Source organism: Podarcis tiliguerta (assembly GCF_965153285.1).
Source record: "Podarcis tiliguerta genome assembly, chromosome: 2".
In the NCBI taxonomy this organism is placed as follows: domain Eukaryota; kingdom Metazoa; phylum Chordata; class Lepidosauria; order Squamata; family Lacertidae; genus Podarcis; species Podarcis tiliguerta.
In genome coordinates, this window is record NC_139535.1 from 75,761,216 (window position 1) to 75,780,187 (window position 18,972).

The window sequence follows — 18,972 nt, forward strand, 5'->3', positions numbered from 1 at the left end:
TGCATATATATCCACATACTGACTGTGTACAAGGCTATGGGTAAGACTATACACATAAGCAACACACTTCTAATTGTGATTTAATGGAAAATGCAAGTCATGCTGCTCTGATTGATCTTTGAGGACCTATAGATCTATGAGAGATGCAAATAACTTTTACTGAATAACCTTTACTTGATGAAAAGAGACCCCAACTTTGGGGTCTGAATTGCATTTTATTTCAACAGTGGATATAATTTCAATAAATAGGTTCACTTTCTCATTTTGCACAATTTATAATCTGAAATCTATTAATAAATCTCTATATCAAGCAGCATACAACTGTGGATACTGAATATTATAGCACTATCTTTGCATATGAAAGAAAAATAATTTCCATGCATTTTATAGTTACAACTATAAAAGCAATTGCCAAATAAGGTATACAGCATTAAATACAATAGGGCATTAAAACATCCTTAATTAAAAAACACAATAAAATAAACAAGTTTAAAAACCAAGAATAGAGATAGTATTATTAAGGATGAACATTGTTTGACACGGTAGTAACATCTAAACGAAGGGACCTTTCGGACTAGTTGGGCTCTAAGTCAAAATAATAACATGAAAGATACATTATAATAATGTATTATTATAATGAGAGATCCAGGGAGGATGCTGTGGCAATGGCTTTACATGCTGTCCTGACTCATTTGGCGAAGGGAACTATGCGAGACTGTTATTTGTAGACTTTAGTTCTGCATTTAATACTATTCTTCCGCATAGACTGGTGCCCAAACTATTAGACCTGGGACTTCCACCATGTTTGTGCAGGTGGATATTAGATTTTCTATCAAACCATTCCCAACGGGTCAGGAAGGGTTCCCACATTTCTGCGGATCTCATCATGAATACGAGGATGCCGCAGGGGTGCGTGTTGAGCCCGCTTTTATATACACTCTATACAGCTGACTGTGCCCCCTAATACCCCAGTAATAAGATCATTAAGCTTGCAGATGATACAACGGTGGTTGGTTTAATCACGGCTGGAGAGGGGGAGGCGGCCTATAGGAAGGAAGTTGAGCAGTTGGGGGAGTGGTGCAGGAAAAACAACTTACTCCTTAATTTAAAGAAAACAAAAGAAATTATTGTGGACTTTAGGAAATGTAAATTGAATATTCAGCCACTTATTATTGAGGGGAAGTGCGTGGAACAGGTCTTGGAGTTTTGATTTCTGGGAATGGAGTTGAGAGATGACCTAACCTGGGGAGAAAACAGCAAAGACCTGGTGAAGAGAGCACAGCAGAGGTTATATTTTCTGAGAATCCTCCGGAAAAACAATCGCTCAAAGGACCTGTTGATGACACTTTACCATTGTACTGAGGAGAGTATATTAACTTATGGTCTGTGTGTGGTTTGGGAGCTGCACGGTCAGGGAAAAAACAATGCTGTCCAGGGTTGTAAAGACTGCGGAGAGAATAATTGGGTGCACTCTTCCCACCTTGGATCAAATCTATGCTTCCAGGTGTCATAAGAAAGCTGCAGAGATAGTGCAGGATAGTGCGCACCCCGGAAATGATCTCTTTCAGCTTCTGCCTTCTGGAAGAAGGTACAGGGTTATAAAGACTAGGACTAGCCACCTGAGAAACAGTTTCTACCCAAATGCAATTTTGGTTTTAAATGCAGTGTAACAAGTCTCTATGGGAGGATATTGTATTTAAAAATGGGATATCAGAGTTATTAGGGGGCTAACCAGGTTGGGATAGCTGGGATAGCAGGCTTGTTGGGTTTTGAATGTTTTATGTAGATTTTTCAATTTCGTTGTTCTGTATGGGACAATGACAATAAAGATTATCGTATCGTATCATAAATGTCCTTAACACAAATAACTGAAATGTTATAGAAAACTGTTATTACTCCTTTACTTTTTACCCGTTCAAAAGCATGAAGATCTGAGTTTGTGCATATTAACATGAAGGTATACTTATGTTATGGGACGTGGGTGGTGCTGTGGTCTAAACCACAGAGCCTAGGGCTTGCCGATCAGAAGGTTGGCGGGTCGAATCCCTGCGATGGGGTAAGCTCCCGTTGCTCGGTCCCAGCTCCTGCCAACCTAGCAGTTTGAAAGCATGTCAAAGTGCAAGTAGATAAATAGGTACCGCTCCAGCGGGAAGGTAAACGGCGTTTCCGTGCACTGCTCTGGTTCGCCAGAAGCGGCTTAGGCATGCTGGCCACATGACCAGCTGTACGCCGGCTCCCTCGGCCAATAAAGCGAGATGAGCGCCACAACCCAGTCATCCGCCACTGGACGTAACGGTCAGGGGTCCCTTTACCTTTTTATATTTATGTTATATAGTTATGTATATGTTTATAGAAAGGTCATTTTAAAAAAATCAAATAATGACTGTTAGATATTATTATTTTAGGTATTAGCTATTTCTATTAATGTCAAGATGCGTTTTTAAGTGCTGTGTGAGGCTGCTCCAAGAATGCATCTCTCATATCCTGTCTAACCCTCCTCTTTCAGCTCAATCAACAAATGCATGCATAGACATCCTGTCCCATTCTTTGTAACCACCTGGTGTGCTTGATGGGGATCCATCCATGCATAGGAATTATGCTCACAGAAGGAGCGGACTGAACTCATTTGTTTTCAAGGGATTCTAAGAAGAAGATTATTGATAGCCAATTAATTAGCTTACATCATATTTATTTTGAAATGAATGGAATGTAAAATAGATATATGTAAGATTTGTGGCTGATGATGTATATAATGTAATGTGTGTTGTTGTGTATCGGTAAGTAAGTTTATGTTGATTGTTGGATAAAGTTCTTTTTAAAAAAGGAAATACCATGCTGATGTTACACAACACAATACATACAAAACAGTACATACATACATACATACATGTACACAAAGAAAAACTGTAGAGGCTTCACAGTAGAAAGCATTTACTGGCTTCTGATTCATAGTTATGTCACAAACCACATGAATTTTCGTTTCTGACAGTGCCCAATATGTTTTTTTAAAAAAAATATCTATTTAATTAGACCAAAGCAATAAATTGCAGCTTATTTCTCATTATGACGACGTAGAAAATGGTGGAATCCCTGCCCACGTCATGGTCATTATGTTTCCTGAATAACACTCAGGAAAGCTCAGGTTTGTGCTTCGGCAGCTTACTCCCTGTCAGTGCAGTCCATCTGTTATTCATGGCTCAACTATCTGTTCATTTCACTCTCTGTTATGAAAGCAATGGAAAATGTATGTATGTGGGGAAAGTTCCACAAGAACATTCTAACACTTAACATGTGGATCCTCCTTCTTATCACTTGGAACTTTCTCCACTCTAGCACGGTCACTATGAGGAAGGCTCTCCTCATTCATTCATTCAACACTTCTTCCTGTAGGAGCCCAAGGCAATGAAGACCATAACAATATAATCTACACCAGGCGTCAGCAAACTTTTTCAGCAGGGGGCCCGTCCACTGTCCCTCAGACCTTGTGGGGAGGCCGGACTATATTTTGAAGGGGGAAAAAATGAATGAATTCCTATGCCCCACAAATAACCCAGAGATGCATTTTAAATAAAAGCACACATTCTACTCATGTAAAAACACCAGGCATGTAAAACTCATGTAAAAACACTAAGGCCCTCGGGCCTTAGTTTGCCTACCCATGATCTGCACTATAAAACTTTTTTAAAAAAAAACCCTAAAACAAAGCAGTAACAGCTGCTAAAATTTCAGTGGACATCCCTATCTCAAAGGCATTCTGTGTGGCAGCTGCTGTCATGTTTTCAAAAGCTGTCACGTGAAGACTCATCACTGCGGCTTAAACACAGAGCTGTAATATGTAATTCTGAGCTGTGCTGCAGCAAAGAAGGGGGAGCTAATCCTGTGTAGAAAAGGCAAGTCCCAGTGCAGGGCCCTGCAGTCTGCTCCCTCAGCACAAGCACTCACAGGAGCAGGGTGAAGCTTTAAGGACTGGGCTGTATTAGACAGTATGGTGGAAATCCTGTCTTTTATTATTTCAGAAGTAAATGACAATTTAAGACAGAAGTTCATTATTCCACAGACCACTGGGAAGTATGCTGTAGACAGATGTGCAATCAATTTATTACCAGTGCTCTTCAAGCTGACCCTGTGAGAATCCTTCCTCAAGAGGATAATTAATTCTGCATCTGTAATAACTCAAGCCAAAATGTTCTTTTTAGCAGAAATTAAACTGCTGCTGTGATATTGTATATGTTTTCCCCAATGAGAAAGATGGATGGTGGTTCACTAGGGTCTAAGCAGAAAACTACAAACTTACTCCATATCTAATTTTACTCTAACCTGGAAAAAAACTCCAGTTGTTAACAAAATGCTTCACAAACAGGCAATCTATTTTACTTTCCAAGGAATGAGCAGGAAGTGAAGATGTTGGGTTTTCTTATCTGTCAGAATTATATAATCTTATTTAACCCTCCAATCTTGAAACCAGCACAGTCTTCAGAATGTATGTTTTAAAAGAGGGGAATTTCAATATTTTTCCAAACCCATTCCCATCCTCATTCAGGACATTTCCAACAGAAAAAACTGTTTCCAACTCTTTTTTTCTATTTCTGTTCTCACATGAACAGCCTCCCATACTGACAGTTCCTGTCTCCTTAGTTTTACTCAATATGAATTTCAGACAGTGTTTCCTAATCCCAGTTTTCTCTCTTTCACCACCAAATTCTCAGGCTAACTTCCCTTAAGATCTGCATACCTGCTATCTAGGAAAGATAAGACTAACTAAATTGCATGTTTTGTTTGGCACCAGAAAGTATAGATTCCCTGCTGACACTAAGCTTTCAAGGACAAAAATACTCCTTTAGCTCCAAGCAGAGCTGCAGCCAATATGGCTGGTTGTTCAAAGCATTCATGTTGACAATGCATAGCTGAATGTTCAGTTTAGAAGCAGAGAAGTTTCTTGAGTGGGTGGCTGTCCAATTGTTTGAGACCAGGAGACACTGTCTGTTTTCTTGAATCATGCTCGTCTAGCTTCCATCCAAATGAAGCTTAGGTTCAAAATTTGTCATCAAGATCTGGTTGCTGCTACAAAAGCTTTTTCTTCTGAGGGTGGGTTCCATTTACATAATGTTTGGAAATATCAGCTATATAGGTTTGTTATTTTCTGAATTTTGAAATATGATGAAAAAATAGTTTACATTGCTTTTCAATTTTTAAGTAAAAATTGAAAAGACAAATATAAAAATGTATTGTTTTTGTGTGAAGTCACTGTGTGGTAGTACTTCTCTAGTAGTAATTGCATTTTTAACAGACTTCAGACAGGGATAGAGGTTGTTATCCTGTTTTATTGTTAAATGGCCTTTGAAATGTGGTCACATTGGTATTGTAGGTGCACAATACCAATTTTACCACATAAACTGACCTTCTCAGGAGTCGTTGATCACCATAAATAAGGCTGACACCATCTAGCAAAAAAGGATTCCCCATTATGGATGATACTCACTCAGGCATACTTTGGGAAGTTCTCAAACAGAAATGCAACCTTTAATGATATATTTTTATCCTATCTTACAACTTACTTCTTCTTTCATTGTAAATAAAACTATGGGCCACCGATTTGCCATTTGTGGTATAGATAACAGAATACCAGGTAAGGCTTACAAAGCTTTATATTACTTTACATTCAATACTCTTGGTTTTAAAAACTGCAAGAGGAACAGATACAGAGACACAAATGTATGACCATTCTCCTAATGAGAACTGTGGTAATAAATTTAAATTTCTTATTCCAGTGCTATCAAACTACACATTAGCAGGCAAAAAAGGAGAATCATAGAAGGACAAAAAAATCATCAGGTGTGTCAAATTCCTGACATTCAGAAGCCATGTGGGGAAAGCAGCACACGCTGACTTAAGCACTAAAGTATAGATGCTTTAATTAATCCGGGGTGAATTTAATTGCTTTAGTTAAGTGGAAATCGGGTTAAAAATGATGCAGAGCATGCTGGGGTGTGTTAAAAACATGACATATGAGTTGGATGAATCGATAAATTAAAAGTGCACAGATGTTTTAATTAAACCCAGAGAAGTTAACCAAGATCACTAGAGACTTTTAAGCCCATGATTAATTCAATTCATTTTAAATACCTGTAGAGATATGAGGCTGCCTCCATTTTGAGAGTTATAAAAGTTCTCAATCAATAAGCACTTAAGCTGCTTGGGTAAAAAAAGCCTTTAAGAATAACAGAAGGCAGATCACTGGGTTCAAGACTTGCTAGTACTAGCAGCTATGAACAACTGGAAAGGATGAAAAAGAGGAGCGAAGACATAATAATGTAAGATAATGTAATAATGTAAGAGCCTGGTGGATCAGACCAATGGCCCATTCAATCTGGTATCATGTTCTTACAGTGGCCAACCAGATGCCTGTGGGAAACCCACAAGCAGGATCCGAGCACAAGAGCACTCTTCCCTCCTTTGGTTTCCAGCAACTGGTATTCAGAAGCATTACTGCCTCCAACCATGGAGGTGGAACACAGCCAGCAGTACTCACTGATAGCCTTACTCACCAAGATTTTGTCTATTCCTCTTTGAAAATTATTCAAGCTAGTGGCCATCACTGCCTCCTATGGGACTGAGTTCCATAGTTTAACTATGAGCTGCAAGAAGAAGCACTCCCCCCCATCCTGAATCTTCAGTGGATATCCACAAGTTGTAGTGCTATGAAAGAGGAAGGAAAACATTTCTCTGTCCTATTTCTCCATGACATGTATAATTTTATACATGTCTTCTATCATGTCTCCTTTAAACTGACAAATCCCAAATTCTGTAACCTTTTCATATACAGAAAATCTCCCAACCCCTTGATCAATTTGGTTGTCCTTTTCTAACTCTTAAATAACCTTTCTGAGGTGAGGCAACCAGAACTGTACACAAAATCCAAATGCAGTCACAAATTTAGAGAAGTGTGGAACAATTAGATTTGGATACTGACTCAGGAAGGAAACATTTGAGGACTCCTGTACAGTGGGCAGGAGCTCAGAGGGGAAGGATCTGGAAGCGTAGTTGTAACAAAATGGCAAGACACCATTATGGGATTGAAATGGCTACAACTTTATTGATTACAGAGGCAATTTGGTTTTGGCATAGGCACTGGGTATGTATTCTGAATCAGCCAACCCGATTGCTGGCTGATAGCTCAGTCAGGATTGATCCAGGGGTTAAGGATCCCCCTATGATCAGATTGAATTGGGCGATCCCACCAGGTTGTAATTTGGGGTGTTCTATGGCCCATCAGTCCCTGTCTGGAATTTCTAACAGAACCCTACCCCTGGACCCCTTTACCTGCATGCCCTGAATTTTGATCCAAGATCCAGAGGTGGGGCACCCAGCCATCCCCTAGCTTTTGACTAAAAGATCCAATAAAATTCTTCTTTCAACCAAAGTTGTGACAGTTGCTATGAGGAAGGCAGAACCCCAAGACAGGCCCAATTTGTCTGCAGGCAAATTCTGCCCTGGCCCTGAATATGGCAACAGAGTAATTTCATAACAAGGCCATACACATGTTCTGCCTACTTTCCTCCAGACAGAGCCAGAACATACTGGGTAGTTGGGCGGCATGACCAATTCTGGTCTGTGCTGTCTGACCACAGCGCAGCTGACTTTTATGCCTTTGTGATGGACCTGACAGAAGACTGGCTCTGTGAGGTCTGCGACCAAAGCACCGTGCCCCGCCTCCCCCGAGCATGATTGGTCAATTTGGATTTGAAGTTTTTGGCAGCCAATCCTGCCAACCTCCATGGGTGAAACTGACTGTGACGTCAGGAGGCCATGCAAGACTCTCCCCCTCCAGCCGCGCAGGGCTGCACCTGCCACCACCGCGTGGATATGATTAGCAGTGGACAGAAGCGGACAGGGCAGTGGACAGAAAGTCTTGAATGACTTGTGACACAACTATCTGTTGGAGCTCCTCTACCCAAACCAACCTTTCCAAACCTTACAGTCAGTAGAGGAGCCCTTCTTGTTGTCCCACCAACAATGGTTGTGTTATGTGGAGACTCAATGGAAGGCCTTTTCAGCAGTCACATACTGTTGTGGAATTCCCTTCCCCTGGAGACATAGATGACCACATTAATAATGAGCTTCTACGCATAATCAAAATGTACCTTCACACCTAGGCTTATTGTGAAATCGAGATCATGGAATAGTATTATACCGTAGTACTTGAATTGCAGTATTTTTGTTACATTGATTTTATGATACTATTATTTGCTTTACTGTGAAAATGTTATATTATTTTAACCGATGAATTTTACTTGGAATCAAATAAAGCTCCTGGAGAATATATGATTCCATCTGAGTTCTATAAGGAATACATAGAATGGTGGGTGCTTCTCCTGGTTGGCTCATTTAATCATATAACGCATATTGACTGTCTTAAGTTATCTCTGTGCATGTAGGGAACTTTCCTGCTTTCTAGTTGCTGGACATCTTGTATGGACTAGAAGCCTACAGATGGGTGGAGGGTCCATCACATAAGTGTATTGGGCTCAGAAAATCCCATTAGTACTGTGAAGAAATCACATTTTAAAATGTATTTACAGGGACAAGCCGCTTAGCAATCTATGATCCGGCTTTTCAACCCAGCTTTCTTTCTTCTCCTCACCACCAACCCACTCTTTAGGGTCAAGGGAACACCAGAACAGTGTGTCAGGATTGTTCCATCTAGCAAACTTGCACTGACAGAATGATCAAAAGAGTGCAACATTGAACTCCTTCCCATAGCTACCCCACTGTTATTAATTAAATGGGTCCATGCACTGAATATACATACCAAATTTACAAACCCCTATATTGCTAACCATGGGCCTAGCAAAGGGGAGGCGGGGGGGGCAGCTGCCCCCATAAATAAAATAAATTTACGTATTAAGTAAATAAAAAAAAATACTTAACTGGGGTTCTGCCCCCCAACATGAAGCCTGTCCTCCCCAACATAAATCCTGACTATGCCCATGTTGCTAACAATGGTTTAATGCCTCTGTTGATTACATTACTTCTCCTTCTGACCCAGACTTTGTAAATGCTGTGAATGCTCTATGGATAATGAGTAAAAGGAACCTAACGAGATGGTAGATTTGTAGATATTGAGCCTTTCTCGTTTTTTTTTAAAAAAACTGCATTAGAAGTGATCAACAACGATTAAAATTTCATTAGTCTTATTTAAGAAAGGGAAATGTATGCCTGCTACCATTATGACAACTCCTGGATTACTCTCAAGGTAATAGTTTCACAGGAAAGTTCCAAACAGCATGACTGCAATGCACATTTTTGTTATTTGCATATGTGAGAGCCCCTGCTTTGCCTACAAGCTGCTGAGCAACTAAATATTTGGAGAATGCCAACATACTTTCACCAATGTCTAATTAAAGACAATGTCTGTGTTTTCTAATAGTAACATTGTTCGGCCTTCAGTGACAGATGTGGACCAGCAGGAGTTGTCATTTCCAGTAGTTAGTATCTACTTACTTACCCACTAATTTGAAATTTACCTTGTCAAGTTCCTATACAGGAGGTCACAAGAATTCATGTAACATAGGGAGTGGATATGGCGTGAGTACTCAGCTTGTCAGAGGTGGTAATCAAACGGTAAGCATTTAAACATGAAAATGGATGCACTGTGTTTAATGGGCTTAATTATTTTAAACAAAACAAAATGGAAGGCTATTAATGAAATTTACAAAAACAACGACTACAACAACCTACCCTTATATTGATACTTATTGAAATAGGACCATCCTTTGCCAGCAGTCAAAAATAAACGAAGTGAAAGCAGTAAAATGATGAAGCCACATTGGGGGGGTGGGGAATGCTGACAAAAAACTGAGCTTAAGAAAGCAAAACACTTTTATGGACAGAAAGAGGAAGTAATTGTAGCAGGGTGGTGGTAGTACAAAGTAGTTATCTAAAGGTAACAAAAATTCAATTAAAATTATTAAGGTAAACAAATGGTTTTTATGTTTATTCGCTTAAGCTTATCTGCTTAAATGATAGTGTAATTGCCACTAACTGAATATTGCTAGCTGTGTCTCACAGCATAGTCTTAAGCACATGTAGTGGGGTGTAAGTCCCATTGGGTCTTACTTCTGAATAAACATAGGTCTGCATTGTTAATTTATCTGAATGCTATGAATCACATATCTCTGAATCAAATACTGCCCTTTAAGTTAGCTACAATAGCCACAGACCTATTTATATTAATCATTTACGAAAGTAATGCAAGCCTTTAGTTTTCAAGACACGTGCTATGCAATCCTATGCATTTTTACTCAGAAGTAATAGCCGCTGTGTCCAATGGGGCTTACTCCCTAGTAAGTGTGTTTGGAATTCCTGTGGACCCCATAGAGAAAGTGTAACTTATTGAAAATGAGTCCAGGGTTGTTGTTGTTTTGTTTTTTGTTTTTCCTTAAGAGTGATGCAGAAACAAACATGACAACCAACTATGGAAGATACAATTTCTATCTCAGCAGCAGGTGAATATCATGTAACAATATAACTCATGGAAACCCTTTCACAAGACATATGTTTCCTTGATTTTTCCTTGCTGTGGTTACTTCTCCAATCACATATAAAAATTGCTTCTTTACAGCATTTAAACTGGCTAAGTAATTTAAGAGCTGGCTAAAAAGCCTTTAAAAAAATGAAATAAATTTTGCCTTTAGAGACACACAAAGAACACACCTTAAAACATAAATAAATTTCTGAACATAACTTTAAACATAAATAAAATTCAGTTCCAGAGATTAACAGGCATAGCAAATATTCTTTGCAATGTACAGCATGAAGATAACAAGTGTCACTATTATTCCTACTGTTACTACAGCATAAATAAACAACTATGAGTTTTACAAAGTAGCATACTGAGACGATTAATCACTGGGATTACAACATTAGTTTTCTTTTTCACATACTGTATATGACAAAAATCATACCATTCTGAGTTAAAACTCTCTCCCTCTCTCCAGTCACTCTAGTCAACTTAAATAGTCACCTTTTCAACCTAAGCTGTATCCCCAAAATGGGCAGTCATTAGATTTCTTCTGTTAAAAGATGACTTATCAACACTTTACTTCTCAAACTGTTATTGTTGTTTGAAAAAAAAGTTGTCTTACTATTTCCTAACAAGTTTACTTTCTTCTTTACACTGCTTGACGGATGGTGCGAACATTGTCAGGCATATATCCAACAGATTGTAACAAAAGAGGGATTACAAGAAAACTGGGCTCATGTAGCCAGAAGACGTCATCACAATACTAGCCTTCATGCATGACTAACACGTGGAGCGCAAGCACAGTGAAAGGGTTGTGGGGCCACACGTTCAGCACTGCACCCAAATATGTGCTGCTGCTCCTGTCCCTGGGCAATCAGGTTACTAAATCACATGGGAAGACTCCCCACATAGAGAAGGATCATGCCATATATAATGGCATGATCCTAAAAATGTGTAGAACAGAAATCTCATGGTTAGCCTACAATATAAACATTAATAGTATTAATATTAATAGATGCTACTGTATATGCATTAGCAATAATAATAGTAACAACAACAACAACAACTTACCTTTCTTTGTGTGTTATATGCTACATATGTGGACAGCCGAACTCTAGTGTTTGTGCCATTGGAATTAACTGGCAGGAAACATCTTTAGGAACTTCTTAAATATACTTAGTCAGTATAATAGCCCTATGCTTTTAAGTCCTAAATGTTGCAGTAACATAAAAAAGCCTTACACTTGAAAAAGCATCCTACAAAATACTTTCTGCAAAATCATAGGATTAAATGCAACAGGCTTTACACCAGTGTGAGAATAAAAGAGATGCCAGTGCCAATGATCTAAACAAACCCAGACTTTATCAATTGTACAATTTAATGTTAATATTTTCTGGGCGTGAGGTGGAGATGGGAAGATGCATTTGTAGGATTGGGCTGCTACTTACTCTACATTTGATTCTTTTTTTTCTTGTATAGCGTAGCACAGAAATTAAGTCTCGCTTTCAAAAGTCCTACAGGAAAACAGAACTCCAATATGTCTTAGGTAAAATGTTACACAAATCATTTTCACTACAATGACAAATGATTCCTATAGCACAGGATAAAACACATAATGAGGAATATTTGAAGACAAATATAACACTACCTTTAGCACAATCTGCTCCATGGTAGCCAGGAAAACAGTGACAAATTCCAGACACACATTCGCCATTCCCATGACAATTACGTGGACAGTCCTGCACAGAATCTGAAAGACAGGTGCAATTAATGTGTTAGCCCTTTTTAGTCTATGGTGATGTTATTTTTTAATGGTCGCACACAATGTAAGTTCAACAACTGAACTCCATAATCAGAAGTTACCTGAAGAAAGACAAAAATGTTAACACGTCTAAGAAGTATATCTCTTAAGGATTCTTGAATCACAAAGACTGTGTTTAACAGGTTGTTTCTGTAAACTTTTTCCATTTTCTTTTTCTTTGGCAAAGCTGGTGTTTCCGCTACATGGAAAAAACCTATTATATTGCACTTGTAGGCATTAAACAGACCTATTTTCCATATGAGGAAAAGAAGAAGCAGAGAGGTCCCTTCTGTCATATAATGAGTCCAAATTACACAGTCACAGCCAGGGGTCTCTTGCGCTAATGATTAGAACGAGTCATTGTAACTTTGGTAACCGACTGCAATCGTATATTATGAGTCAGAAGGGAGGTTCCTATATAAGATGTGGTTTTTGTTACTGTATGTAGCTTTTGTGTGTGATAATTGCTATATCTTGACAATAGTTTTGCATGCACAAAGCATGCTAATATGGCAATTTTTCAACCTGTTTTCCACAGCTTAACGTATTATACTTATGTTTGAGATACTGGAAGCACAAGCATAATACTGCATCAATCTCAATATAGAAAGTATGTTATTATTGCTGTATTTCATGTGAAAATGTTCTTCATTTGCATAAATGTAGGAAAGCATATGTAAAAGACCTCCATGTTTGAAAGCTTGATTTTACAGCTACTTTTGTTTTTATCCTCCCTATTAATCAATTACTTTCAAAGTTATAACACAATAACCATAATTCTGTCACATGTAAATTATTAGTGCATAAATTTAACAGCGAAAATCTGCAATTTAAAAAGTTATACATTTAGAAAACGCTGAAAGTACAACCCTTCTTTTAACAATGGAATCTTATCATGTCTATTCAGAAAAAAGTCTGAAGGAATTCAATGGGAATTGCAGCTACATACTACATAAGAGTTATTGCTGAGAGTATTTTGTATCTCATCTTAATATGAGGTCATATTTTAGATTACTGCCTCTGGCAATACATTTCACTTTTCCAAAAGCTATTCATTTCAGCCTTTGTGCCATTCCTTGTATTTCTCATATTTAGACTGTGAATGCTGCTGTTTATGCAGCCAAAATAGCAGGGACAAGATTTGCAGAAGTACTGAAAATATTTAGGGGAAAAACCCATAAGGAGGTACTGTTGGGAGACTCCACAGAAACTCCAGAATTTGCTTCCTAGTATTCTGATAGAAAATGTCTGGCCAAAAAAATAGCAATGGAATACAAAATCAGCTACTATATTATCAGTTCAATATTTTGCTGCTGACATAGTATTGTCAGATTTTAAAATTGTATCATAATTTAAATATATGTTATCAGGGTTCCAAATCTGTACAGCAGGCTTCCCAGCTATAAGTACTTTCCTAATTTGAGGCTGGTGTGGGGAGCAGGGTCTGCATCAGAGCAAAAGTATTGAGTCTCCCTGTCCACATGGTTACAACTGTGTGGATCATAACTGAATAGGGCTGAATAAAAGTGCAATGTACTTTATGAACTTATGCTTGTGTGTACAAACACAAATAATTTACATACTTCTGTAAAATATAAAGAGCAAAAAAAGGTACTACTGCTGTTGTTCAGTCTTCTGAAATTATATACCAATTGAAATGACAAAAAGCAAACCATGCAGTAAACCAAAAACCATGTAGTAAGACAAAAAATAAACCATGTAGTAAAAAGGGCATTGCCAATAATAATCATCGGCATTTTTGAACATTATTTACAGTAGTTGATAGGAATTATATAAACTGGCTGTAAACATTTTCTAGTTCTCTCATGCATTGAATAATATTCCTATATATTCAGATCGTCTGTGTATTTAGTATGAGAATATCTGGTTGACATTGGCATTTTTTCTTCTATTTCATCTGGGTTGACATTTCAGACCTCTCAATCTATCTCGATGCTGAAAGTTCTCATAATAGATATGTGTCAAAGAACCTCTGAACTGAATAAAAGACTGTTCTTTTCTTCACATTTCAGGCCAATTACTATCATTGCACCATCAAGACGTCTACCTAACTATTACACCTATTACCTTCGACTTTCTCATAAACTGTACTTCATTTCTAGCAACACTTTCAGACCAAGCTATATAGACGAAAATGTTGCAAGCTACCGAACATGCATTACTAGGATATCTTTGGCATGTTGGGCATCTGTGTCTATTGTGGCAAGGTGTATACTGTATATATCTCAATTATGTGTTTGCATGGGGTGTATGGGGTATTAGCGGAGCAGTAGCACCTTTGGTGTTGGACAAATCATGCTCCCTCTAGGGTAGTTTGTCTATCTTTACTCCCCATCCTGCATTCAGCTCTCACCTGTGGTTTCTAGAAGCTGTCAGCATGTGACAGCGGACCCACCCCAGGACTGGCTTTGACTGGATGGCTAAACCAGGTGAGGGTAGCCAATGGGTCTTAAACCCTCCATGAGTTTGGGACTTTCCCTGCATGCAAATACAAGCTTCAGTGGATTGAGTGGATGAGACCAACAGTGAGTCCAACTGTCAAGAAGCCAGTCACTACATGTGCTGTAGAGGGAAATGAGGGCCAGATGGGGCTCATCAAACTAGGAAGGCAGCCCATCTAAGAGAAGCAAAACCTCAGTTGCAATGCAGCCATACTTATTTGTGAGAAAGTATTCAGGAGGAAACTTAGAGGAAAAATCTGTACCCACTGCCTTGCAGGACATCTTCGGGAGAAGAAAGGGCTAAGGAGTAAACCCTACACAAACTGGAGTGAGGTATCCATGACAGTAGGGTGGTGTCTTATTTGGCTCCTTCTGGAAACTCCTGCAGTGAAGACAAATGCATTGCTCTGCTTTCCTTTGAACCACATCAGCAAGGCTGAGAGGCAGGGTCCTGTTAGCTGGGCAGCCCAGGACCTCTATATGCACTGCCCAGCCTTGCGTCCCAGGGAGGTTATTATGATGCTTACTAAGGCAGTAAAAACAGTGTGGAAGGCAGCAGTTACGAGTTACCAATGCCTGCAGCCACAGCAGTATGCAGCAACTTGGCTTCATCCCCAGAGCTACACTCCATTGTCTCTTGAGACAGACGGATGCCAAGAGAACAAAATGTGTTTGCAGGTACACATATGCATATTCTGTTATCACAGCCTACTTCTTGGCTATTTTCTGTTTCTGGGAAAATTTGAAGTTATACTGTCAGGAAAGCCCAAACAATCTTTCTTGATAGCAATATTTATACAGAGAATTTCCATCTAATTTTGTTGGTTTTTAAAGACTATCCTTAGTGCAAACAGACTGAAGGTCAGATGTTTTCCCTCTGGTCTGCTCCAAAACCACATGCCCCCCAACTTGTATGTGATTGGTTGAAAAGCCCACAAGCCCTGTGGTCAGTAGGGCTGACTGAAAAGGAAGTGACTCCCACTGTCATGCTGGAACCAGAGGAGGAGCCCTGCCTGGCTGCATTAGGCCCCACCCACAGCTTCCTGCCAAACAGCAGGTAAGACGGGCCTTAGTGAAATATATTATTATTATTATTATTATTATTATTATTATTATTATTATTTAAATTTGTATACTGTACTATACCCACAGGTCTCAGGGCAGTTCACAGGATAAAATCACAATATAAATACACAAAATACATGTTCAACATAAAACAAGAACAACCCAATAACCCTCCCACACCCACCATCACACCCCTCAAAAAAGGAAGTTCTATAATTTTTTCTTATCAGACACTGTAAACTATAACACAAAGAAAAAGCATTAATCATTTATTTGGTCATTGTCACATTGTATAATATCTGAGGCAGGTCTGTCTTTCCCCCCTTAGATTCAAGCGTGATTGCTAAATTTGTATTTATTAAAATTATGCAGTCCCTGACTATACTGAGTTCAATAAAGTAAATTTGTTTAAAATTGCACCCTGAGCATCTTTTCCACATCTTACAGCCAACCAAACACAGAGTCCACAGCCAAGGCATACATACCCAAAATAACAGTATTGAAAGATACGACTTCTTTATCCTTTCCATCATTGTAAAAGGCAAGGTGCCAGGACCCCACATCCAAGTACTGAACAAATACAGCTTCATTCTGGACGAGAGTCTGGATGCTCCGGCGCTCTCGTGGAGATTCCACCACACTCCATTTCTCTTTCCCATCCAAACGTTCCATGAAATCATACTATTGGATAGAAGATCAGGGAAAGGCATTTCATTATAAATTTAAATTGGTGGTATTCTTATTCTTATTTCTTGTATCCCACCCATCTGTCTGGGTTGCCCCAGCCATTCTGGGTGGCTTCCAACAGAATGCAGTGGTGCCTCTGGTTGCGGACGGAATCCATTCCAGAGGTCCGGTCAGATCCTGAGGTTTCCGCAACCTGAGGACCGCTTCTGCGCATGCGTGTGGGGCAAAACCCGGTAAAATACTTCTGGGTTTGCCGTGCACACATCCCGAAGTTTACGTAACCAGAGATTCGACTGTATACAAAAACACAATAGAATATCACACATTAAAAACCTCCTGACACAGAGCTGCTTTCAGATGTCTATGGAAAATCATATAATTATTTATTACTTTGACACCTGATAGATGGCATTCCACAGTGCGGATGCCACTACCGAGAAGGCCCTCTGCCTGGTTCCCTGGAACTTCTCTCAATGAGGGAACCACTAGAAGTCCCTCGAAGCTGGACCTCTGTGTCCAAGCTGAAAGATGGGGGTGGAAATGCGCATTCAGATATGTAGGGCCGTATCAGTTAAGAGCTTTAAAGATCCACACTAGCATTTTTAATTGTGCTCAGAAAAGTACTAATACTGTTCAGTATTTCATGCCTTTATTTTCACTGTAATAATGATTAATCTTGGCACCTACTTCTAATGCTATCAGGAATAAATGCATACACAATAAGGAGAAATAGGCAGCTTTATATGGTTATATATTTTTTAAATATCCCAATAACTTTTACAGGCCAGTTTTTTTACAATATAAACTACATACTTTCACTTTTATATTATCATGGATACTCTACTACTATAATTCACTCCCAGAATGCAGAGTAATGTGGAAATGAAGTTATTGGGTGGTATTACTCAGAGCTGATCTATTGAAATTAGTGGGTCTAACAATTCTTTTCATTACAGGTGCACTCTGAGTAATTCTAAGTTGAATTTGTCTAATCCTCTTTTAAACCATCCAAGTTGGTGGGCATTACGAAATCTTGCAGGAGTGAATTCCATAGTTTAACTATGTGCTGTGTGAAGAAGTACTTTATTTTGACTTCCAACATTCAGCTTTCTCGAATGTCTCCCAAGTATTATGGGAGGGAAAGAAAAACCTTTCCTCATCAACTTCCTCCACATCAGCTACAATTATCTACATCAGCTACATCCCCTTCCATCACAGGGGAGTTACTCCATACACCTTGAACATTTTGGTTGCTATTCTCTGAACCTTCTCTAGCTCTACAATATCCTTTTTGAAATGCAGTGACCAGAACTGTATGCAGTATTCCAAGTGCGCTCACAACATAGATTTGCATAACAGCATTATTATATTGGCAGTTTTATTTTTTAACCCTTTCCTAATGGTTAATATTCCTGCATCATCGCTGAGCCATTTCTGTGCTGGTGTGGTGGTATCAACTAGCTTATCCTGCATGGTATCCTGATAAGCTGGGTAGCTGAGAAATAGCATTGCCTCAGGTCAAATTTAGCACTGGACACTAGCCCTCAGCCATTTAGCTCACAAGAGTATTGTAATAAATTAAAAAAATGTCCGGTAGCACCTTCCAGAACAAACTTAGTTGGTCTCTAAGGTGCTACTGGGCAATTTTTAAATTTATTTTGACTGCTACCTACCTGAATCAAGAGTACTGTAAAGCAGCTATATAACCCATTGCAACCCAGTTGGGCACATCAACAGGAATTCTAATGGAGACCAATTGCTTAGGATCTCATTTGAAACACGTCTGTACCAATAGTCCACATCAAATAAAGGTACGTTCATTTGAATAAACTATTAATATGAAACTAATAAAACTAGAAGCAAGCAGAAAGATCTGGTCACCAATAATTGTAGGCTGATGATAACATCCGACCCAAATTGTTTGAGGAATGGAGTATGTCCTAATGAGATGTATAATGCTCTGAACTTAATTGAACAAAACCTGTTCCCTCATCTTGGACATAATTCCACATAGATTGGTACAGACTTCTTTATCATCAATGTGTGAGAACTTTAGAGTATATGGCAGCCTGATAGCCTTTAAAGCCCTTTTATGGATACAGTCTTACGATTAATAATAATAATAATAATAATTTTTATTTATACCTCGCCCTCCCCAGCCAAGGCCGGGCTCAGAGCAGCTTACAACCAATAATAAAAACAAGTTGAATGATTACAACTTAAAAACAAAATTAAAATACAACATTAAAATATTGAAACATTAAAATATTAAAAAGTAGCCTCATCGCAGGAGAAGGAAAAGAAAAAAGAAAGAGAGGGAGGGAGGGAATCAAATTGGCTCCAAGCCAAAGGCCAGGCGGAACAACTCTGTCTTACAGGCCCTGCGGAAAGAAATCAGATCCTGCAGGGCCCTGGTCTCATGAGGCAGAGCGTTC

At 38.9% G+C, this 18,972-nt stretch overlaps 1 protein-coding gene across 24 annotated transcripts in view; it reads right to left on the bottom strand.

Annotated features, from left to right (window-relative positions):
- TENM2 (teneurin transmembrane protein 2) overlaps positions 1–18,972 on the bottom strand; it is a 753,140-nt gene that overhangs the window by 107,231 nt on the left and 626,937 nt on the right. For all 24 annotated transcript variants that reach the window (XM_083430660.1, XM_083430659.1, XM_083430641.1 and 21 more), the window contains 2 exons: positions 16,336–16,531; positions 12,171–12,272 (listed from right to left, as the gene is read on the bottom strand). In XM_083430660.1, coding sequence (XP_083286786.1) covers positions 12,171–12,272; positions 16,336–16,531 — 298 coding nt within the window. The remainder of the gene's footprint in view (positions 1–12,170; positions 12,273–16,335; positions 16,532–18,972) is intronic.